Below are 24,614 nucleotides of genomic sequence, written 5' to 3'. Positions count from 1 at the left end.
CGGCGCGGGACGGGGGGGCGACGCTGCATCGGTTCCGTTTCCTGTGCTGGGGCAAAACTCTCGGCGTTTCATGGTGCTCCTTGGGTGCTCGAAGAGCGGCGTGCAAGAAGGTTTGCCAAGCTAGAATGATGCTCGTGAAATGAGGGAAAAAAGCAAACACAGAGGAAAAACAGGTAGGAAGTACGGAAAAAAAAGAGTCTTGCATGTTGCTTCTTTGCACTATAGGACCTGGGGGTGTGACTGCATCTCCAAACCACCTACACTCCCGGGCTGCCACCCAATCGCCGCCTGGATGCTTTGCAGGGCTCCGCCCCTCTCCTTTTGGCTGAGCAGAGCCCTTCAGGGCAGCTGCCTGTTCTGGATCACACAGACTGTAACATATAAAAGCTGTTAGCAGCTCCTGTGGTCAGAAGCTTCAAAACTAGCAGAGTCTTGTGCTTTGGGGGTTTGTAATAAGAGACACTCCTTCACAAAGGTTCATATCATCATATAGGAGAGTGCTATATATACTGGGAGGACAATAGACTGTTTTGTTATTTTTTTTTCTTGGTATTATCCAGAGGTAAGCCATTCAGCTCAGTAAGTTTGCTTTGCATGCAGTTTTATCAATGCTCATCACATTTTGCTGAAGTTAAGATTTGAATGCTATTTCTAAGATGTCCTGCTTTCATGCTTTCTGTGTTGTCTTTTGCCTCCTAGTTTGTCTGTGGCACATTGTGTCCAAACAATCCATGCATAGGGGACAGGCATAGCCTAGGATGTATTTTTCATCTTCAGTGGAAAACATCTTGTCAGGTTTCTTGCAGTCTCCCCATTTAAGATTTGTAGTGTGGTTTATGGGCTGATCTGGTGTCATAGCACTGTAATCAATTCAGGAATATTACTAGTTCTGATCATGTAACTTACAGTATAATGATACTTCATTTGATGTGTTTGTAGTAAGAACATATTCTCACTTAATATGGTTATTGAAAATTGCTCAGTAACACATGTTCTGATTGGATTGGTTTTATGATGGAGCTGACAGACAGAATCATTTTTCTGATCACAGCCTGACAATTCACTTTGTCTTGCTACCCAGATGTACAGAATCACATCTTTGACATCTTCTCTTCTACAGATCTGTTTTCTGCTGCCCAGACTTAAAGCAGAGTACCTCTGTGGCCTATCTTTCTCCTTTGGCCCCAAAATGACAGCAATCACTGCAATCAGTTGCGCTTTCTTATTTTCCATTCTCTGTGAAACAAGTGCATTAGTGTTACCCAACTCCACTGACCTACTCCTGTCAGACAATAATTTCACTGACATTGAGACAGCTTTGGCAGCTCATCTGGACTCTGCAAAAATTCCCAAAGCCAGGCGGAAGCGCTACATTTCACAGAATGACATGATTGCCATTCTTGATTATCATAATCAAGTCAGAGGCAAAGTCTTCCCACCTGCTTCTAACATGGAATATATGGTAAGTGAACTTAGTTTATTTCATAGTAAAACAAACTGTAAGTCAGTGATTTCGTTTTCTTAAACAAATTGTGAGGGTTTAATTAAGTAGACAAATTATTTTTAACTACTGTTGCTTACTAAAGTGTTCTTTCCTTACCTTTTTAAAGTTGCATTAACTTAAGCAAGCAAAAGCTAAATACTGAACTCTGAACCTCTTCCTTGCCCTGTTGAATTTTCATTTCCATGAGTAGTCACAATTGAAGCTTCTGGGACCACGTAAATTAAGTTGTGAGTTAACTGCTTGTTGGCCTGAAAAATAGTATGTGATCACAGCATGTGACTGCATGTGTTTGAAGTACTAATCTTTAGTAGTATATTGTCATTATTAGCTTTTGTGGCGTACACTCAAAGTCATTGCCCTGATATATGCAAAAAGGTAGCCAATTACTGTTTCTAATTTCTTTCACACATAGTACTTTCAGATACAATATGGTAAAACTGTGTTTGCAAAGTATTTCATCTGATGCACTGTTTGTCTCATGCTCATGTGTTTTACTGCATGGTTTTTGTGTGCAGCTAATACTTCTATTTTTCCATCAAATGCTGCTTTTAAATGTTTCTCTAGTATGTAGAATTCAAATTTGCTCAAAATGTTATGTTTGTGGCAGGCACCTTTTCCCCTTATTGGCAAATACTCATTATGTGAATTATCTATCCCTGCAGGTATGATAGAAGTTATTCATTCACTGTGATTTCATACTTGGCACTACTAGCTAAAGCAGCATGTTTGCTATTTTGTGTTCCAACTTTGAATGCATGCATACTGTGGACCTCTAATTTAAACATATGTTGGCGAAGCAAAATTTTTTTTTTTACCTTCTAAGTAAGGCATTCACACTGTTTTGAAAGCAGACAAGTTATGTCAGGACCATAATATCTGCTTAATGTCACAGAGTCTCTCATATGACAACAGACGGTTAACAGGTCTAAGAAACAGAACACCATCAGCTTGACATAGAAAGGGGATAATAGTAATAACAACTCATTTTTAGCAGCTCATGACTAACAATTTGGACATCTTTCTATCACAGATGTTACCTAAATCTGGATTTGATCATATAATCTGTTTAGCACATCCCAGCAGCACCTCAAAATGCTTAGTGCACTCAAAATGTTGCAGGATGAAGGCCTGTTGCCATACCATAGGCTGAGTTTGAAGTTTGGTTAAGTGGAAAGGTCAGAGACAGATAAAACAGAGAGGTCAGAAGTCAAGCTCAGTCATCGTTTTCTTTTCTGTACTCTCCACTGACATTTCCTTTGATTCTGCATAAATAAACTTTGTTGTAATGTCTGAGGGAATGGCAGCCTACCATGGCCTTCCTTGGCTTGAGTGTTTTAGAAATGTGTTCCTGCAGTTTGCTTAAGTGAAGCCAGCACCCTGTCATATTCCCAGGAGTTTTGTAAGTGCAGTGTCCTTAGCCTGTACAGTAAAAACAAAACAAAACCTTCAAAACAGAAAGCAATCTTCCTTGATTAAATCAATTTTGATGCACTCATATTCATAAACTGCCAAGAAATTACCTATCTTGGTTGAGTATTCTGCAGCAGCTTTGCTCTGCAGTGGTACTGGGCAAGGTTTGATACAAAATCAAGACTGAAACCATGCTCTTTACAGCTCACATGCTATTCTTTTCCTTGCCCTTCTTACCATTGCTTTTACTGGTACCAACCAACCAGAGGATGTACCTTGTTCCTGTCAGCATTGGCCCCATCAGTAGACTCAAGGGCGAGGTCTAAGGCTTTCTTTTATGTTTGGTTTCACAGTCTAAAAGTACATTGTGACTTCACGCTCCAGAATTCAGAGCAGCACCTCAAGCTATGTAGGTAATGATCCAGAGTGCAACTTGAACTTGGATCCCCAGGTGGCAGCCAACCCCTTTGCCACCAATTTTCTTTCAGAATTTAGTCAGCCTGTGTGTATCCCCAGAGCAAAAAAAGGCCAGTGGGCAACACCACACAAAACTTACTCTGCCATCTGCTTTTTAGCCATGGCAGCATCTATTTAACTTTTTTACCTCTGTGGCTACAAGAAGATTTTGATAGGAAGGTCTTGAAGATGACATAGTGCTGTAAGCCATACCAAAATTGGGGACCTCTGTATCAGTAACACCCATTTGAATTTGCTTAGTCTGTTCTTTGGTCTCTGTATAGTTTCAGTGTATGGCACAGCATATGTTGTGTCTTATGGGGATGTAAGGTTACTGCTGTTATATAAAAAAGATTTTGTGTCTCTCAGTACTCATTTTCATGAATAAGACAACACGCTGTCATTACCAGCAGACAGTGTGCACTGTGCTTGAAAGAACTTTACAGAGTGTGTTCCTGTCTTGAATACCATGGAAAAGTGCAGTGGTACTGATGAAAGTGGCCTTTCACATTTACCCTAACAATGACTGAAAAGGATGTCACATGTTAAAGAGCTGGAATTGCTTACAGATGCAGTAGATTGTGGAAATCCCTTGTAAGTGTGTTGAAGTAGAGAAGGACTAAGCAGTTTGGAAGCACAAGAAAAAGATGTTTTCTCATCATTTCTCTGTCTACAGCCCTATTAAATTTTGCTTTGGTGTTTTTTTGTTTGTTTGTTTTTTTTCCTAATTCTGTTAGGAACTCTGTTCTCATGAATTGGTGTATCACATTCTCATGTATACAGTTCCATTTGCTTTTTTTCCTTCACTGGTAAGAACTCAGAGTTTAGCTGTACAGGTTGTTTCTTGTGATTACAGTTCTCCACATTCAACCTTTTTTTTAGTCTTTTGTCCTTGACTTATTATGTTCCTTCCCCTGATGCAATCTGCTTCTCACACATTCAGTGCATTTGTATCTACTTTGAACTCCTTGGGCATTATTCTGTCCGCCCCTACTGTCTCAAAAGTTTGTGTGCTTTGTGGACTTTGGATGAGAGGTCTGGAGGAATGGCTTTGAATGCACAAGGGGAAGACAAGGGACATTCGGATGAATACTGCAGTAACAGAGCTGGAGGAGTTTTAATTCTCTTTGGGAGAGGTGGGTCTGAGTGCTTATCCAGCCTGTTGTATGCAGTCCCCAATGAAAATGGACAGCTGTGGAGTCAAAGCAGTGATAGGAGGCATTGTTCTGTTAACAGTCCCTAGTGAAAGCGACTGGTGTGTCTTTATGCCAGTTGTACTTTTAGGAAATCTTTCCCTTGGAACATTAGCACCCTATGCATCAGACTTTAAAGTAGTCCTCCTTTTGGTTCTAGTTCTGATATTGCTGAAGGCTTCAATTGGAAGTTTTTCTGCAAATACAAGTCTAGAGTCAGTGCATATGGGAAGGAAAGTGAAAGAGAAAGGAAACAAGATCTTTCAGGCCTATAATTTAGAAGTAATGATGTCTTATTTTAATTTGAGTCTCCTTAATTCTTCATCCTAAGACTGTCATTCTCCAGTCTTTTCTTGTGCTCTAAAAGCTGATGCCATACCTACAGAAAGAAAGATGTCACCATCATTTTGATCTGGCAAAGGGCAAAAATCTTCTACTTGGCTTTGCATCCTTTTTTTGGAGAAAGCAGAAAGATTCCATAAAACTTATGATTCAGAAGAAGTGAGGTGTAGAATTGCCTGCAACTCTCTAATGTGAAAGGTATGTAAATCTGCAAATACAGGGGAAGTCCGTGAAGCAGCAAATCCCTTTTTCTGAATACTAATTCTGTACTACAGCAGCCTGTGTTGCCTTTCTGGAACATCTCAGCTACTTGGTAGGCCCATAAAAATTTGCAATATGTTGCCAGCTGCAATTTGAGTCTCATAAAACATGTAATTTAGTATGCATTGGTAGTGTCTTTAGGCTCCCAAAACATTCATTAACAAAATATCTGTTCCTATGAGAAGCAAACATTATTTATACCTTCTCTACAATCATCCCCACTTAAGGGCAGACTTTTCAAAGTTCATATGGTCTTTGTTGTAACCCCCGTCACTGTGTGCATGTAAAACCTGATTGAGGAGGTGCTTATGTATAGGCATGCTCTTTACAGTTTCACATGCATCGAGCAGAAGCAGTTAACTGATATAGCTGGGCCTTAATGGGCATTGAACTCTGTCCTCCATGGCATTCCCACGGGCAAAGTGGGAAAAAAATCTCATCTGGTTAAGAGTACTCGAAGGTGAGCTGAATAACTTCTTAAAGCTCCATACTGAAAAACCAGCTGTGAGAGTAGTTCACTGCTGGCTTGCAGAGTGAGGTTCTGCAAGGGTGAGCCTGAGCCCAGTACTGATCAACCTAGTCATTGGCAGACTGGCAGTAGAGTGTATGAAGTGTAATAGATGGAGCAGGATTGCACACTTAAAAACATGAAGCTGAATGTTTGTGAAATACTGACAAGATTTTAAGAACAGAAAAATGCTCTAGATAAACTTGAGCCTGCTTACATATAGATATTGTGATACAGTTTCAATTCCTTTTTGTTCAGTGATTGCATAAATGCACTTTTATATTTGGGAAAGGCTGCCCCTCGTTGACCATATCACTTTGTAGGACAGTAAAAGATTCACAGACTAGCCTGAAATGAGTTAGTCTGGATACCCAGGAGTTATTTCATGGCAACATAAGGATAGTTTCTTATGAGCTGGTGACAGAGGAGCTGGGAGGGAATGGAGAATCTGAGCCTCTTCATTTCTAGTAAATCCACATGAAAGACTGTGATAAAATGGACAAAGGAAATGAACTGTTGTTCTAAAATAAAAGTAATTGTGTTCCAAAAGAAGCTCCTGTAGTCCTGTGAGGGAGTCTGTGAGTCATGGGGGAAATCTGTGCCCTCTTTATGGCTCAGGAGTGACCCTCTTTGCTGAGGTGATGAATTTGGAGACTTTGATTCCTGTGCATGAAGATCTGCAGGCAACTTACAAAGTCAGGTCAGAGAAGCAAGAAAATAGCCCATTTCGTTGTCACAAATGTAAATAATTGCATTATTATTTCACTCCTAAATTTAAAAGTCTTGATAATTTCTTGCTGTCAAGGTGATCTTAAAAACGATTTGTGAATATGCAATAGGTGATGGGTAAAACAAAATGAAAAAACAAACTACTTGTTAATACCTAAAGCCTTTTATATGGAGATGCAAAAAGTTAGTTAATTTGTTTATTTCTCTATTTCAAAAGCATTTCTGATAAATAAGCTTCTCACTTGTTTACCTTTTTTTTTTTTTTTGCTGTTGTCAATGTGGTTTCTTACAGATCATTCTAAATCTTAGAGGACGTTTTGTTCTTGAGTTGTTTGCCCTGGCTCATCTACATGGTCCCACTGAAATAATCCATGTCTGTGAGTAAGGATTGCAGGACTAGTTCCTTCAAGATTTATGTCTAATGAGTTGGATAGGATCTCTTAATTCATATAGTTTGTCCTTGCCCTGTTGCAGGACTTCCTTCTGCATTAAATACATATGGTTTTCATCTTGTCTACTCCTGAACACGTATAGTGATGCTGTTTCAGTCACATCTCTTGGCAAATATTTTACCCTAGGAATAGAAATGATTTCCAAATGTCTAACCTAAATATTTCACTCTAAAACTCAGATAATTAATCTTTATATGCACTTTTTAACTGCCCAATAGAATTTCTCTCCTTTTTTAATTTCAGACATTGCCCTTTACATATTTACTGACAGTTCTCTTGGCATTAATTAAGATGCATGCATGCATATGATGTTTCCTTAATTTTCATGTGCATGTCTTACAATACTTCTGTGTATTGGAGCAAATTACAGTTGCACTCCATTTACAGATGTTTTGTTAAATCAGTGAACAGCACCCTTAAATGCCAAACCAGATTAGGCTCGTCGTTTTAACTATCCATTTTCCATTTTTAAAAATACAAGTGCCATAATGCAATGGAGAATTTACTCTAGAAGTTACTGGCAGCCTACTTTTTCCATTGAATAGCCCTGTTCCCTGAAATCCTATATACATGATGAAGGTTGAAATAAAGTAATGAGATGATGAGTCAGGGTACAAAGATCCTAATCTGCTTTTCATCATGCCAGAGCACAAAGTAAATCTAAGTGTAGTCCACCCCAGTCTTCTAGGAAGAGAGATATCAAGGAACTCAGAGCTTCCCAAGTGTAGTCCACCTATTCCAGTTTGCCATGGCTTTTTAGCTTGCTCTATGCTGGGAATTCACAAGTGATGTGAGAACAAGTGAGAAGGAGTGTAATGGTGAAATGTGTTCACTGATTCCAGTTCCTTCCTCCTACCACTTGTGTTTCTGTTTAGCCAACTGAGTATGTCCCTTCTGCCTAGTGCCATAACCCAGCACCAGGAGTGTCTGAAGATCATGGGCTAATGAATTCTGGAATATCAGTCCTCTCAGAAAATTAGAAGAAAACAGAAAGAACTGATGTGATTTACATGGTTACAGTTAGGGGTCTCTGACTGCAGGACAGCTTTGAAAGGAAGGAGTCATTTTACAACATACTCCGCCTTTTCCTGCAGTGGAAGCAAAACGTGGCAACTGACAGTAAGCTGAAAGAAAGCAAGAGTAGATGGAGCTTGCTTTCTGCTAATTTTGGGACAACAGAGTTACCTAGCTCTCTTTTGCCCCACAGGAGAGTTTATTCACTTATCCGTTTCCTACTGCATCACTGTCCTACTTGTTGGCTATTAGTGAGATGCAGGATGCTGCTCATTTTTCTAGCAGAATTTAATCTACAAAAGGCTAGGAACCCCCATTCAGTCTCAGTAACTGAAGTGGTGTTCATCTAGGGTCAAATCCAAGTGGATGCTAGCTATATGAAATACAAAAGCCATCAGTTATATTTGGAGTAAATGACAGAAGACCTGTAAAAGAGTTGAACAGAAAGGACCTTTCCTGGAAAGCGCTTCTTGAAAAATCTGAAGAACTTCCTGAAAAATGCTATTGTTGATAAATATTGTGATAAAGGGTGACTGTTAAATTTGCTTTGGTATTAAAGCTCCTTTCCAATGTTTTATGCATCAGAATTTTAAAACATCCATCTTGCTGGTGTTTTAGGAGAGAATATTTACATTATTTAAATTTAGTATTAGCAGAAAGCCTTCTAGGAGTTTAAACAAACAAAAAACAACCTAGTAAAGTCTCAGATAGAAAAGCAGCCTGCCCAGAGCCCTCAGAATTAGACATTCCTTTATTATTAAATGTAGCACCTCTTGAACTTCTTGGCTAAAAACAGAGACAGGGCATTTTTCACAAGAATCTTGATCCAAAGTACACAGTACTTTGTTTTATACATGAATGGAGATGATAGTAACCTTAAACCTCTCAACATTTTTATCCTCTTTCTGTACCTGAAACAAAGAACAGTCTATCCAAGTCTGTGGAAAAGTGTATCCTAAAGGCAGCAAAAGATGGAAACCCCAGGTTAACCACTTGTTTGCTTTTTTTACACAGCATACTGTCTTCAGTACAGCCACCTCCATGTATGAATGCATCTGTGAGTGCCCTGGGATTGGGTTTAAAGTCTATTTTAACTCAACAGAGAATGACCTGGTTTTGCATCTCTATCTGTTACAGTGATAGCTGTTAATCTGTATCAAGAGAAAAAAAAAACAAACCAAACTTAAATTGAGCTTTCGTCTTCTGAGAATAAAGAACTATTGTTCTTATTCCTTAGCCTTTGGAAGGAAGAAGCTGCTATGTGTTTTCTTTTGTGTCATGCTGCCGTATCTTTCAGTTACAGCTACTTAGAAAATAATAAGTATTTTCTCTGAAAACTTTTAAAGAAATTAAGAACATTTTTGTTTTAATGAAAGATTTAAGTGTTAGTAGCAAAAAAGTAAAACATTTGGATTCTTTCTCATATAGAAGAGAAACAAAACACTACAAAAGAAATACATTTTTCATTTAGTGTTTTTGAGAAAAGGCAATTTGCTCTGATCATATTTAAATTTGTAGAGGTCAGACACCTTCCTCTTCAGACTTATGACCAATTGTCAGGGTGACATGGAGCTAGACAAAGTTTGGTCCTTTTTGTTACCACTTCTGAGATAAGCTCTTGCCAACTCAAATATGCCTTGCAGTAGGTTAGGAAAGCACTGAATATTTTAAGATATGTAGCTCTGATATTTAGCTTTTCCAAAAGCTAAACAAATAATAGCATATCAGGGAAGCTTATTGTTATTAAATCCAACAGCCTACCAATTTTCTTTGTTTCTTATTGTTTAAAAGCCTGGTGCCAAACATGAAAAGAAATGCGGACAACATTTAGAAAAAACTATTGACTATTAGAAGTGGTCAAGCTGTAAATGATAGGAGCTTGAATTTGGACCAGATAGACACCCAGGAATATAAACTTGTGCATAAAATATAGACTTGAATTTTTTTAAGAGAAGAGTTTCTGGCAATGAGGTTTCTTGGACATCTGTCTGGTGATACCCTGATTACTAGAAGACGGACCTTCTAATTATGAGCCCTTCAGAAGTGTGAATCAGATATTTGGAGGTTTGATTATATGAGAGGAAATGGACTATAAAACATTACACAATTTTACTTTGAGTTGCAGTGGAGTATTGGACAAGCAGCCTGATGTATTAACCCTCTATTTATTTGCAGAAGAATGAAGTACAGAACTGTGATTCTGATCAAGATTGTTTTCTCTAGAGGGTAGACTTTGGCAATTTGCTGTGTAAACTTTCTAATTAGTACCTAATGCATTTGGGAAAGGACTTGCACATGTGGTAGGCACCAATTACAGTATGCACAGTAAAATTTCTAACAGGTGGGAGTTGAGAGCAAAAAGTATTCATATTCTTAGAGAGAGAGAGTGCCTGGAGTCCAAATGATCTCATAGCCCAAATAAATATATGAAGTTTGCCAAATCTGTCTATAAATTCCAATGAGCTCATATGTTTTCATCACACAGTATGTATTGAAAAAAGTGAAGGCAAAGAGACGAGGCTCTTTCAGCCACTCTGCTGAAAAAGCATGCGGGCAGAAGGGCTGGTGTGTTGTTTTATTAAGCTTTATGCCAGATTTGGGGTAGTGGACGTGATGGGGGCGGGTCCTACAGAAAGTCTCTGAAAATGCTATAGGTTCAATTATATAAAAGAGAAGGGGAGAAGTTGTGCAAGGCACCCCTGTATGCCCTGTACATTGCTGTGGGATTTCTGAGAAATGGCCACCGTGTGTGCAAGCGGTATAGCTGGTGCAAGGCTGCATGGCTGAATGACCCATGAGGACAAGATCTGCGTGTTGGAGGGTAGCAGCCTACATCTGCTAATCCGCTCCGGGACTTGCACTAGCAGCTGTGGAGTGCAGCTGCACAGATGGACTGGAGATGTCAGATTTCATCCCTCAGCTTCCCAACGTTTTTCTCACAGGAGGAAATCACTTGAATTGAGGTTTTCTTTTTTCCCACTTGCTGCCATTCTGGAAGTAAGAGCTTCTGATCTTAGCTGGGCAAACAAGCAGAAAGACAGAGCTAATGGAGAATAAAACCAGAGAAAGAAAAGTTACTTCTTTGACTGATCACTGCTAAAAGAAGGTCCTATTGGCCACCTTTCAGAGGTGTGTAGGAGCTACTGTGGATTTGTTTGTGCCAAATAACAATCGGAAGATGCTAATATGAGCCCACAGTAAACATATATTAGTGACAAATAAGATCCCAGATCTGGCAAACAAATTGTCACTTTATGTTACTGCAAAATATGACAGTGTGGCCATGGTAACTGTATTCAAATTGCATGTCTCAACATTTCATTTGTCATCTTATCATGTAACTGCAGTCATCTAAAGAAGCTGCTGAAGAAGAGAGTGATTAAAACAACATACTTCACCTTTTTGCCCTGGACCTGTACACTCCTGCTGTAGAGTTGGTGGCAGCCAGCTGAGGGGCTGGTCACACTGCAGCTCTCATGGCATTATGGGCAGCAGCCCTTGCCTGAGGGACACAGGGAATTTGTAGGGAGGGTAGTGAGTTATATGAATGTGTATGTTTTGCTTAAAGTACTTGCTTTGCCACTGAGAAATATGCAGAATATTGCCCTAGCTGATGTGTAATATTAAAGAAAAACCCCCAAACCAAACAGTAAAGTACTGAGTGCTGCTGCTGGTATTTAATATTCATAGCAGTGCTCTGCTGAGATACTCTTGTGCAAGTGAGGGGGAGCTTCCTTGCTACTGGGTATAAAACTGAGCCAGGAAAGATTAAGCATTATGATGGCAAAAGAAGAATGGAACAATGGTTTTGTATTGCTTGAGTGCTTTAGAATGATCAGTAGCAGACCCCGTAGGCTCCTAGGTTAAAAACTTATCTGTATGGATTCCCCAGTTAGCCCATCTCTCCTAGCTACACAGTCTGTTGACTGGCAATCTCAGGGAAGGAGTGCTCCTACTTCTCCCTTTTTTTATTTTTTTCATGTTTTCTTTGTGACAATGAGGACTGTAAAATTAAATGCTTCTAAAAACATACATTTTACACAGATATCCACATAGAATGAGAAATGCATTATTACAGTGTATCACTGTGTATTCTGCTCATTTTTGTATTTAGATCACAAATTATTGCTACCTGTTACCGTTAATAACCATTTCAGAGTACTTGCAGAGAAGAGGAGAGTTCATTGCTATTTTCTTTGTGTATCTTGTGTATCTCTCACACAGCAAGGCATAACGATACTAAGTCAGATATTTTCTTTTGTCACTGGAAAGCATCTTTATTTTTTCCTTTGGCAGTGTGTTGAAAAGATGTAATAGAAATGGATGCCCTTTTAGATATTTATAGAGCAGCCAGACTTTTTTCCATTTTAAAATTATGATATGTTGAAATTCTGCTTATTTTTCAAATAGTTAGGAGATATCCCCTAGCAGACATGGGAAATAAGTAATTAAAATTTTCTGGTATACATAAAAGCAATTTAGGAATGTAACGCTTTTACACTTGCAGGGGTAGGGATCATCTGTTTTCAAGAAAAGCATCCATCAAGGGTCTATGTGAAATTACAAGACATTTGTCCTTTCCTTTCTTGACTTAACTAGTGATACTTTGAATTATCTCATTTGCATTACAAAAAATATGAGAGAAAACCTTGACAGAGTAAAGGAAACCTTCTCTCTCTTCTTTATGTACAAGATGTTTACAAACTTCTTTATAAAGCAATGGGAAACCTTGAGGCATGTGATCAAGAAACTGAAATGCTAGTCATACATGGCCACGTTTATACAATCATAGAATGGCTTGGGTTGGAAAGGACCTTAGAGATCATCTAGTTCCAACCCTCCTGCTGTGGACAAGCTTGCCAACCACTAGAACAGGCTGCCTAGGGCCCCATCCAATGCCTCCAGGGATGGGGCATCCTGGGCAACCTGTTCCAGTGCCTTACCACCCTCTGGGTGAAAAATTTTCTCCTAGTATCTAACCTAAATCTCCCCTCTCTTAGTTTAAAACCATTCCCTCTTGTCCTATCACTATCTGCCAATGTAAAAAGTCGCTCTCCCTCCTGTTGATAAGCTCCCTTCAAGCACTGGAAGGCCACAGTGAGGTCTCCCCAGACCCTTCTCTTCTGTAAGCTAAACAAGCCCAGCTCCCTCAACCTTTCCTCATAAGAGAGGTGTCTCCAGCCCTCTGATCATCTTCGTGGCTCTCCTCTGGACCCGCTCCAACAGCTCTACTTCTTTCTTGTGTTGGGGGCTCCAGGCCTGGTCGCAACACTCCAGATGGGGCCTCACAAGGGCAGAATAGAGGGGGGCATTCACCTCCCTTGCCCTGCTGCCCACCCCTCTTTTGATGCAGCCCAGGATACAGTTGGCCTTCTGGGCTGTGATCGAACACTGCTGGTTCATGTCAAGCTTCTCATCCACCAGGACACCATAGTCCTTCTTAGCAGGGCTGCTCTCCATGAGTTCTTCTCCCAGTCTGGACACGTACCTGAGATTGCCCCAATCCAAGTGCACAGCCTTGCACTTGGCCTTGTTGAACCTCATTAGGTTCCCATGGGCCCACTTCTCTTCTGCCTGGCCAGGTCCCTCTGGAGGGCATTCCTTCCATCTATTGTATTAACAAATTTTTAAATAACAATATTTATGATTGAGCTTTTCCTCCTATTTCATCAAATTATGAAATTAACTTTCATTAAATGCTCCTATGTTATGTATTCTTTCTAGATCTTCCAGATATGGAAAAATCTCTCAAAAAATAACCTGACATAGCCTTTTCTCCACGTGTCAGCATCCTTTGGATGGCCAGGTTGAGCTCTAAGAGAGGCAGGCTGCTTCCTACAGCCCTGCGGACTACAAACTGACATTTCACAAAGTCAGCTTGGAACCCAGTGTTTTAGTATTGGTTCTATGCAGAAATGTTGTGATGCCTGTGTTTGGACCATCTTACAGAGACAGGTTAATTTAAGGAAAAAACACAGTCATGTCAAGAGCATTAATGATATCCAGAGGTCCTGAATCAGAGCTTACACAAGAAAAAGATATAGTTTCCTAACCTTTATGTAATTACAGAGTACAGATTTTATGAAGCCAGACTAGAAGGACTCCAGCCTGTTGTGCAGCAAAACAGAGAGGTGCTCCCTGAAAACAGAAGGTCCTTAAGGAGAGCCTGACATTAACTATTTCACCTAGTCATATTGAAGGCCTATAGTGAATATATGCCCCCTGCTTTAATAAAGGTACAGATCCTGAATGACAAAGTACCTTGATACCATCAAAATCCCAAGGCTTGATGTTTCATTAGCACCAACGGTAGGCTCCAGACCCTGAAAACACTGTTTTGAATCCCTTCTCTGTTTGTGACTACAGTAATTTAACCATGACTTCATATATCCATCATTCACAGATGTTCTCAGCAAAGTTTGCATGTTCAGGCTGTGCTAATAGATGTTGCAGTTACGCATTTAAAACTAGGAATACAAAACTTTTTACTTTTCGAGTAAAATTATCACAAGGTAAATGGATCCAGAGTAGCGCTATGTTTGCAGTAATACCGCAGTCCTTTAGGAAGTCTGCAATAAGAGCATGTGATTCAGATTAAGACAGCTCCATTTAATTTGTTTTGCATCCACTTGTTCAATGTTTTATACTTATAGATAAAATAATGAGGTTGTTGTCTGAAGTACCTTGTTGCTTTCAGCTTTACCTCCTTTTCTGCAACGGGAGAAAGAACACATGTATTTCCCTAGCAGGGTACCAAGAGAAAGCTACTCCATTTAAATTATTACTATTAGAAGTACAATTCTGACTGCAATGAGAATGAGCAGAACAACTTTGTTTCTAAGTTCAAATTATAGTTAAAAATGGTTACGTACACCATTCCTCAAATTAAAGCGTAGCTATCAATGTAGGAAGGGAACAGACAATTATTGTTCAACAAATGTTGCGGACAGGTCTTTGTAATATTGTAGTTGCTTCTCTTCTTTTTCTTCATCATAATGTTTATTCAGCTTCACTATCATTTTAATACCTAAGAGGATAATTGTGACCAGGATCTCCTGTTCCACCAAAGAACAGAAGGTCAACTCCATCCCTTCTACATATAAATTATCTAAGAACAACTGAGAGACAGCTATAGAAAGAGCTGTAGAAAGGGAGGATATGAGGGAATTGTGATCCACAACATTAAAAAGCTTCTACTGGGGAAGGAAGCTCACTTTTTGGGCTTCAATAAATTTAATTCAACATTAAAAAGATTTCTTTTTACACTACATTGCTTATTATACACTATGGGAATAACAGAATTTATTTTACTATTTGTTTGCAGAGTGAAACAAAAAAAAGCCAAAAACCAAAACAAACCCAAACCCAACCATCTTGGGTGAAATTCTGACCTCACTGGCAAAATTCCCACTGACTTTATTAATGCTTAGATTTTATTCCTGACTCTCAACCAGCATGTGCTGTGTGAGTGCAGAGAACACCTCAGAGCTGCCTCATAAGGTGGTCTCTGGTATTGAATCTCCCCATGTAGAAGCACTGGCTTGTTCCTTGTGTTCAGTATGCTTTACAATTTTCAAGTGAAGTCCAGTCGTGTAGTGTTGTTTTGCAGGGAGCAGTGCAGAGGGCACAGACGGACAACTTTCTAGGAAAATAATCTTTGGCTGAGGAAAGAAAAATAAATTGGCCAAAGGATGTTCACTTGAAGTTGCCAGTGGAAGTGTGGTGAGATGCTTTAACTGTATCACAGCTCAGTTCGACCCAATTGAGGGGTGGGAGATGTTTCCATGCTGGACCAAGTCAGTGATCTGGAGAGTTTGGGGGTGGATCTTTATACTGGGTTGAAGGAAGGTGACTGCTTCCTCAACTGCTAACGACCTAACAAATGAAGATTTGCTGTCCCCAGGGGGAGAATGAGCATAGTTTGGCACTGGGAGTTTGCATGATTAACATTTGAGAATGAGTCACCTCCTCAGATCTTGAACCACTGTGTATGTAAATCTTTCTCCTTTTTTTCTTTTGCAATTTTGTCTTCATGTCAGTCAGCGTTCTCTAACATATTTAATAGAAACATTTAATTGGCCATCATTTCAGAGACTATAATTTTGTTTATCACACTGTTTTTTTTAAACTCTTTGCTAATTGCCTTGAGCTTTTAAATTTTTCCTCATATAGAAACTGCCCCCCTCTGGCTTTCGAGTTACTTTGGTTTCTCTTTTTAGGCTATTTTTCTATTTCTTTATATGCTATTTATCTATGTACAACAATAAAGCCTCATGGCTTCAGAAATGTGAATGTCTTTGCCCTGAGTTCTTACATACCCAACACAGGGGACTAAACTGAGATACAAATTAACACAAGTGTGGACTTGGGATCAGACTTCTTGTGGAAGGGGTGAACTAACAGTACAGTCTCTAACACTTTAGAAGTTTTTAAGTCATTGTAAGATAATAACTTTTCTGCTTCAGGCTATATTAATTATTTTCCTTTTCTTGTGGAGATGATCTACAGCTGGTTGTAGATGGATTGAGACCACCTTTTCTTCTAAGAAAATAAGGTGAAGCACTACATCTTCTCCCATAAAATACAAATAATTTACATAGCAGGAGAGGACTCTGTACAAAGGCTTTTCACCCATCTGCTAATGAAGGAATGGAGGACATTAAAAGACACTGCATATGCTCCCTTCCCCCTTACTTCTTATTCACTGGTTATTTTCTTTCTCTTTCTCTCTCTTTTTCTGTGCTTGCAAAAAATTTCATATGTCCAGAGAGTGGTCAAAAGTGAATAGGTAATGGAAAGCAGAGTCCACTATGTATCTCAGTAATGCTTACCTGCCAAACCCACAACTTTCTAACTCAGTTTGAAATTTTAATAATCTCAAATGCTGCAGATGATTCCTGAGAACCAGAAAATGAAGCTGAGGAGAAATGAAAGTGGACTAGCAATGCTCTGACTGTCCAAGTCAGGGGGCCATGCCTGGTTTAGAGAGGGCGTTAATAGTGAAAACCTAATCCAGTCATCACATTTCTTTCAAACACCTAACATGCAATTTAGTAAGTGAAAATATGCTGGGTGGAAATCAGGATCTCGGTGCTATTTGTGCAAATACAGTACACATTTAGATTATTGTGGGACTGCAGCCAGGTCACTTGGGAGCAAGCACGCAAACCTCATGTTCAGCCTCCTGGCAGGGAGCACTCGTGCCAGAATCATGATTAATCCCAGCAAAGGAGGGTGTTTATGGGGTGTCACAGTCCTGGCGGAGCTGCCCCTTATGGATGCACACCAGGCAGCTGTGTTTGGACCCACGCGCTGGATCCATGTGCTTCTCTGTTCCCCTGGGCCTGGGCAGGCTCCAAACACCAGCTGTGGCCCTGGTCTCAGGCACACTTCCCAGGCACACTTTAATGCTTGTACCTACTGTTGCCCCCTCTTTAAGCCCTCTTTTTGGGACCACTGATGTACCACAGAGATTATTAAGGGTTATTTGTACACTGGCCACATGCAGCTAATTGACTTCAAGTCAGAGATGCAAATCAGAACAAATATCTGTACACAGCTTTCTTCTTCTTTGGCCCTGGAGCATTTCCTGGGTTTTGGATGGTGCTGTAGCAGCCCCGGCTCCCCTTTCTTGTACCCTAGTGCTCCAGCTTAGCCTTCTCTTCCAAGTTACAGACTTATCTCTTCACTATCCCAAGAAACTCCCTTCATTTTTCAGAGCTGAAGTCAAAGTATTCCCTGGCTTGAAGACCGCTCCTTCTTAGCATACTTCCTCCTAACACTTCTCTGGTTTGTCCTTTTACTAGAATTTTGCTTTGACTTTGTTCTGGTACCTTTTACAAACAGGTGTAATGTAAATCTGTTCTGCTTTAAGCACCATCCACCTTACTTTCCTTAAGGTGTTTCCACTTGAATAGAAGAAAGTTTGCATTAAGGGTTCATATTGATCTCTGTTGCACTTCTTCAGGAGGTACTTTACCCACTCCGTATTACCAAACACTTGGTTCAATGATATACTAATTTAATAAAATTTACTAAATTTTGTCCTTTTCACTTAGAGAAATTTCACAAACAAACAGAGTCAGGGCATGGATTTATATCCTAGTCCATGATCTGCGGTCAGTCTTTTGACTCTGCTTGTTTGCTAAGTTAAAACTGTGAATTCACTGTTAGTAATCGTTATTACTTAATGGTACAAAAAATTGTGATGTGGGCCACCTTATCCTTTGATAAGTTTATTTCTAACTTTGCCTCTTATTTCATATCTGAGAGCATACTCTTTATTCCATAGCCACTCAAGATTTATGAGTTTGGGTTTGCATTTAAAAAGCTGCAATGGGCTGGGTAGGCAATTTTACCACATTCTGTTCCTGTGTTTTTACCTGCAATTCACTGAAACTGTACTGTGCCAAAACACTCCACTAAGGTATTCAAAATGTACATCTTATTCCAGGATCTACAGTCTACTCGGGTATCACTTGAACACTATACTAGGATTTATGCGTACTTATAACAATGAGATATTCTTTATTTGAAGCTCCAGCGGTGCAGTAGGTTATATTGCTGATATCTGCATTATTGCTGTGGCAAGCCTGTTTGCTGCAGAGTAAACAGCAGTAGCAAATCAAGCATGTAAGTGAGCAGACAAAGCATATAAAGGACACAGTGTTTATGTTCACTTTTTGTGTGCCTATCACTGAAGGAGAATTTAAGAAGTCAATTTGTCTCTTCTTACAGAGTTGTTACCTTTTTATTCCACGCAGGGAGCAATGTCAGCTCCCATGCAGAATAAAGTGGTGAGACTCATACTGCACCTGGAAACCATTGAAATCCATAGTCTTTGCCTTTGTGGAATCCCTTTTCTTGACCTTGTGGCCTCAAATATTAAAAGCTGCCACACACACTCTCTCTGGCCATAGATATTCCTGAGATCCTTTTTCAAATGTGTTGGGTTTTTGTGGGGTATGTAATACCTGTGCTGAATTATTCTTCCCCATGTGCCTCTCCTTCACTTTAACCTTCTATCTGAGTTTCATCCAACATTTCACTCCTCTCCACACATGGATCTCATCAACACAGAAGGGAGAAAGGTAGGAGAATGCCTGTTCAGTGAAAGACTTTTCCAGAAAAAGGAGAGATCTGAATACTTGGCTTCCCCTGATGATGTGGGTGGGAATTCTGTCCAGCAGTAGGGCAAATGCTGCTAGATCCTGTACTATGCTACCCCACAGTGTTCTGAATTTAAGACCTCTCTGCCTAGTTACAGATCTGATGATAGTATATTTGTGACTTAAGATACTGGCCTCTTGTGTTCTTACACTGTGATCACTTTGTTTTTTTCTGTTCTACTGCTAAGGATATTTTATTTTGTCAGGTTTGGGATGAAACCCTTGCCAAGTCTGCAGAGGCTTGGGCTGCTACGTGCATTTGGGACCATGGACCTTCCTACTTACTGAGATTCTTGGGCCAGAACCTGTCTGTACGAACTGGAAGGTAGGCAGATACCCTACAAAGCAGCTATTGTGTCAGCCTTCAAAAAGCCTTTGAGATCCAGATCTTAGGCTGATGCAAGTGTCATCCAGTATTCTAGCAATAATTGATATCCATCTATGTTCATTTGGCTTAAGAGTATTATTGCTTAATATGTGGCTCTAGTGATACTTGGAGAAATGTGTATTTAGGTGACTTGCATTTGAGGGATTAGCAGCAGGAAGTTCCAAAATATCTAAATCTAAAATGACATGTTTTTCATTCTATGTTTTAAACAAACCCAGGTATCGATCTATTCTCCAGCTGGTAAAGCCATGGTATGATGAGGTGAAGGATTATGCTTTCCCTTATCCTCAGGACTGCAACCCCAGGTGCCCCATGCGATGTTATGGACCCATGTGCACCCATTACACACAGGTTATATAAATTACATTCTTCTATTCAAAATCTGCTGTCCAAAGATGGACTTTTCTGTGATGTATTTATAGCTTCTCTCAAATAAATGTATATATATATATATTTCTTTTCAATTTGGACTTCACCAATAATAAATATTTATTCAGATGGTTTGGGCCACTTCCAATCGTATAGGCTGCGCAATCCACACATGCCACAATATGAACGTCTGGGGATCTGTTTGGCGACGAGCTGTTTACTTGGTATGCAACTATGCCCCAAAGTGAGTTGCTTTCTTTTAATATTGTTTATTTTTATATTTCATGCATGTTTTGGTCCTCTCATAGGACTGCTAACTCCTTTTTCTGCAGCTTAACTTCTATTTGTGCTTTTTCTGTGGGCTGTTCCCTCATTCTAACTTTACATCTGAACATACAGAAAATGCATGACTTTGGTGTACAAAGAAGAAAAGGAAATAACTTGATTTGTATGGAACAAAACAAAAAATAGTTTTTTAAAGTTTTTATTGTTACTATTCTTATAATTCTTTTTGTTTTCCTCCTTAGTGCTGAATCCACTTTATTTTCAATTCATAATTTCTTCACTCTGTTACATATACTTATGGTGAGCTAGACTTGCTCAGGGAAGCAATCCCACTGTAGATCAGGCCCTTGATTTACTGTGAGCATATGTTGTTGCCCACAAGATGCCCTTGCTTACAACCGTGCTGCATAAGGGCATCCACAGTTTCAGTTTCCTACAAAGTCCATCCGCCTAAGCTTAGTGCCTACAAATCTCATCTTGCCTTCCATATTAGGGTCCTTCAAAGTATAGGTCATAGACACCCATAGGTGGTCCTATATCAGGTGGCTGTGCAGAGATCTGTGTTAGGTTGAAAGGAAGAAATGCATTCTCTCCCAGCATTTCTTAGACAACATCCCAAGCTTACATCTGGGTGCAGAATGTGTCAATAAAGTATGGCTCTGGGAAAGCTTCGATTTGAGGTCTGGTTTGGACCAGTGCTTCAAAAGCAGCATAGGCAGTGTAAATGGCTGGTCTATCTGACTGAATAATATTAGGCAAACCTATAGTTCTGTATAGGAATCTTAAGTATAATTAGTTGAGCATGTTTTCCATAAACTGTCAGTGGCACAGGTCCATTTGTGGTAAAGAATATGCAAGAATATGTCATTATTCTAGCTGTTACATGAGTAAAAGATTTTTTTTGAGATTTTGCAATTTAAAAAAAAGATAGGATTTAGTAAGAAAACTGACTTGGAAAAAAAAAAGCTTTGGAAAGCAAGAAGATTTCTCAGTCTTTTTGTCTTTAATATCTATTAGAAAAGGGTGGTAAGAAATGAATGAGGAGGCAAAGATCAGACAGCAAAAGCTGTATCTGACTTTTAGCTCCATAACATGGACAAGGTGAAATCAAAGTTTATGAAAGAAACCCATATATCATTTTTTATATATCTGTATTTGAAAAAATAATTTAAAATTACAAACTTCCTAGAATACATCTCTCATGTTTATATATAGGAAAAGAATGGCTTTATACATTAGGCATTGTTGAAAACTAATGCATTGTTTGTGTATCAGCTAACAATGAATTAATGCAATTTTATATTTTCTCAGTCTAAAAATCCCACTATTTCTCAAACAGCAAACCAAAGCCTGGAGTAACAAGCTTCTTCTCCAGATGAGTAGACCTTTTATTCATAGTGGAATAGGAATTTTCACATCTATTACTTATACAGTCACAAAAAGGATATTGGGTGGTCTTGCCTGGTCTAAATTTATATTCTTAAGAATTGATTAAGTTGAGTTAAGGACATTTGGCTTAGAGTACTTGGGAACACATGCAGAAGTCTCTTTGACTGTGTCCTTCTGAGTAATCAGAACATCAGAAACTCCTCTAAAGAAAAGGGGGTGAATATTACTGCCCTGACATTAGTTATTATGATTGGAATTTGGTAAAGATTTAGGATTTAGAACTCCAAGAATTTTCACTGACGCCATGCTGTAATGCTGAAAAATATCTATGCTTCTGAAATTAGGAAAGTTATCTAACAAACTCACACAGATCAGCCATGTCTTGCACAGAAAATGAAGCAGAAATCACCTTTCAGCAAACTCTTTCTGGATTTCCGTATCTGTTATCAAACTAAATATATTTCCTGAACACTCAGTCTGCTGTACCCATTTGGAAGAGAAGTAGGAATGAGCAAATTATTTGAGAGATTCCTATTTTATTCCAGAGCACAACCCAGACCAAAGCTTTTGATCCAGTGTTATTGGCTGGGAGGTGGGGGATGAGAAAATGTTTCATAAATAATTGCATTACTCACTGCTATACCACATCACATGCAAACTAGAGGAAAGTTCTCTGCTCAGTGAGACATAACATTTAAATAAAAATCTAATTTTAACTTTCTTTTAGCCTACATCATGAGTATTACATGAATCTCTAAAAGACTGGGGTTTATATAAGCACCTAAATTCTGGATGTGTTTTTCAGATGTTCCTAGATCTTTCAGAATTACTGCTTTTCACATGATCACTCTCCAGACTTCTACCCCTTTTCCCCTGGGCTCTATTACACAGCTTTGTTCACCAGATGGGAGCCCTCCTCCTCCTCCTCCTCCTCCCATTAAAACCTATGAGACCCTACAAATGCCCAGATACAGTTCTTTTTAATACATTACCGGTACAAAGAGTTTTCATCTTGCCTTTTCTCTAACCACAGATTCAGTCTCAGAGCTTCACAATGTGGACTCAAGGCAGTGCAACCTGAGAATAAGATTTCACTCAGTTTGTTTTTCCACTTTCCAAAACCAAGCTTTTAAGATAACTGCCAGACAAAAAAGTACTCAAGGAAAACCTTGAGCCAATGTTTATGTTGCTAATTTCTCATGTATATATAGCCCTCTGGTAAAAAAATACTCTATCCCGGGCTCGGAGAGTCAAAAATCACTTGGCCGTAGCAAAAGCAAGAGGACTGGAACTTCACTACAGATACCAACCCAAACCATTCTCTGATTCTCTGATTCTATATGGAATGGACCGCTGGCTTGGGGTGACATGGTCATTCTCCTGGTGGTTTTTGAGCATCGGTAGATAGATGTTTGTCAGTAACCTGAAGAAATATATTAATGTATGTTTTCAGTAACAGGGCATTTATAGGATATCACTGAAGACATTAACTTTAATCACTCAAAACAAGTATGATTTAGTGAATTTTTTTTCATCCTCTCTGAAATTGCTAAGCATTCTTTTTCTGTTTTCATTTTCAGGGGGAATTGGATTGGAGAAGCACCATATAAAGTAGGAGTCCCATGTTCTGCTTGTCCTCCAAGCTATGGAGGTTCTTGTACTGACAATCTTTGTTTCCCAGGAGTAACATCAAACTACTTATACTGGTTTAAATAAGTTAAGGTTTACATTATTTTTTTTTTTAAAGGATGAGTAACAAGAAGCTTGTATATTGAATTTTGCACATATTATATAGAGAGAGATATTGTAATAATACTCTGATGTTTTGGGTTTTTATGCTTTTGTATAATTAGCTTTCAAAGTATAGTATAATTTGGTTTTAACACTTTGGGATTTAAGACTTACATTAATCCTTTTAGGTTAACTTTTTGTTAACAGGAGTACAGTAATTTTCACCTTAGCAAGTGTAGGTTCCTGAAGACTAGGTTCTGTTAAAAGCACATTAAAAGACAGAATATGAGTTCATTTTAAAAATAATAGCTCCAGAAAGAGAAGGGTTGTTGTTTGATACTGTGCTTTAAAAATGGTGTGATGTGCAAAGCAACAAATGGTTCTCATGCTCCCAATGGTTCCTCCCATTTACAACTGTGCTTTCACCTGCACCTGAGCAGAGAAAAACACATATGCAAGAGAAACTGCAGGATAATACCTACCTCATGCACAACATCAATTTGTTTATGGTGTTTCAAGAGTTCAGCACATGGCCGCTGCTGATGCTGCAATGATGCCGGTGTGGAGACAGGAAAATCAGGAAAATTAGAGAGAATGAGGAACCATACTGGCCAAGATGCAGTGGCTGTTAACTCACATACCTAAAGTCTTACCTAGATGGAAAGCTACATCACTTTAAATATACTGGTATAATAACACAGCCTAGCTCTTACTTTCCTCTAGCTTACTTCTGAACACAGTCATAATGGTACAATGGTGCTTTGCAGCAGTATATTTATTCTTGTACAGGAAGGCAAAGAAATATATTGCTACAAAGCAACATATATCAGTACATGACATCCATACTGTCTTCTATGCTGTAAGTTTGCCAGTATATGTGCTATCCCCCTGACTGAAACTCAGCCAGGTGAAATTGTCAAGGAGAGATCAGACCTAAAAGTAGATAAGAGGATTTCCAAATAAAAGACGAGGCAACTTTAAAACTTCATACAGATCTGTGACAAAAATTTCAAATTTCTAAAGCAATTGGCAGTGTCCTTTAAAATATATTTTGCTGTTTCCTGAAAATATATGCATGAATTTATAAAACCCAAATCTGTTTATTCATACCTTTCCTGCCAAAACCTGAACACCTTATGCATGCTTACTTTGTAAAGAGGACCTACACTTCAAGCTAGAATGGTATACAAGTAGTTTTCTTGAAAAACAGTTTATAAAAAGGAGGAAATCGAATGTCTGCCACAGCTACTATGTCATTGAAATAGCCTTGAGTTTTGGCTTTATATTACGGGGCAGAATGTGCTCTTTAAATATTCATGTTTAGTCTGCTTGCACTGCTACATTTAGACCTCTAAAATTTATGAACTTTGAAAAGCAATACTTAGTAGAGCAAGCAGAACAACAGAGGATAATTT

The 24,614-nt window shown here is 39.0% G+C and overlaps 1 protein-coding gene across 1 annotated transcript; it reads left to right on the top strand.

The window, feature by feature from the left end:
- The first annotated feature begins 313 nt into the window (after window positions 1-313).
- Window positions 314-23,477, top strand: PI15 (peptidase inhibitor 15). The gene is made up of 6 exons (XM_010173165.2): window positions 314-562; window positions 1,121-1,462; window positions 19,244-19,362; window positions 19,644-19,776; window positions 19,923-20,038; window positions 23,049-23,477. The coding sequence occupies exons 2-6, from the start codon at window positions 1,190-1,192 to the stop codon at window positions 23,182-23,184; spliced, it is 777 nt and encodes a 258-aa protein (XP_010171467.1). The 5' UTR covers window positions 314-562; window positions 1,121-1,189; the 3' UTR covers window positions 23,185-23,477.
- The last annotated feature ends 1,137 nt before the right edge of the window (window positions 23,478-24,614 follow it).

This window comes from Antrostomus carolinensis, unplaced genomic scaffold (genome assembly GCF_000700745.2).
Source record: "Antrostomus carolinensis isolate BGI_N321 unplaced genomic scaffold, ASM70074v2 scaffold23638, whole genome shotgun sequence".
In the NCBI taxonomy this organism is placed as follows: Eukaryota; Metazoa; Chordata; class Aves; order Caprimulgiformes; family Caprimulgidae; genus Antrostomus; species Antrostomus carolinensis.
Note: the sequence above shows the minus strand (reverse complement) of the source record. Positions and strands in the feature narration are given on the sequence as shown.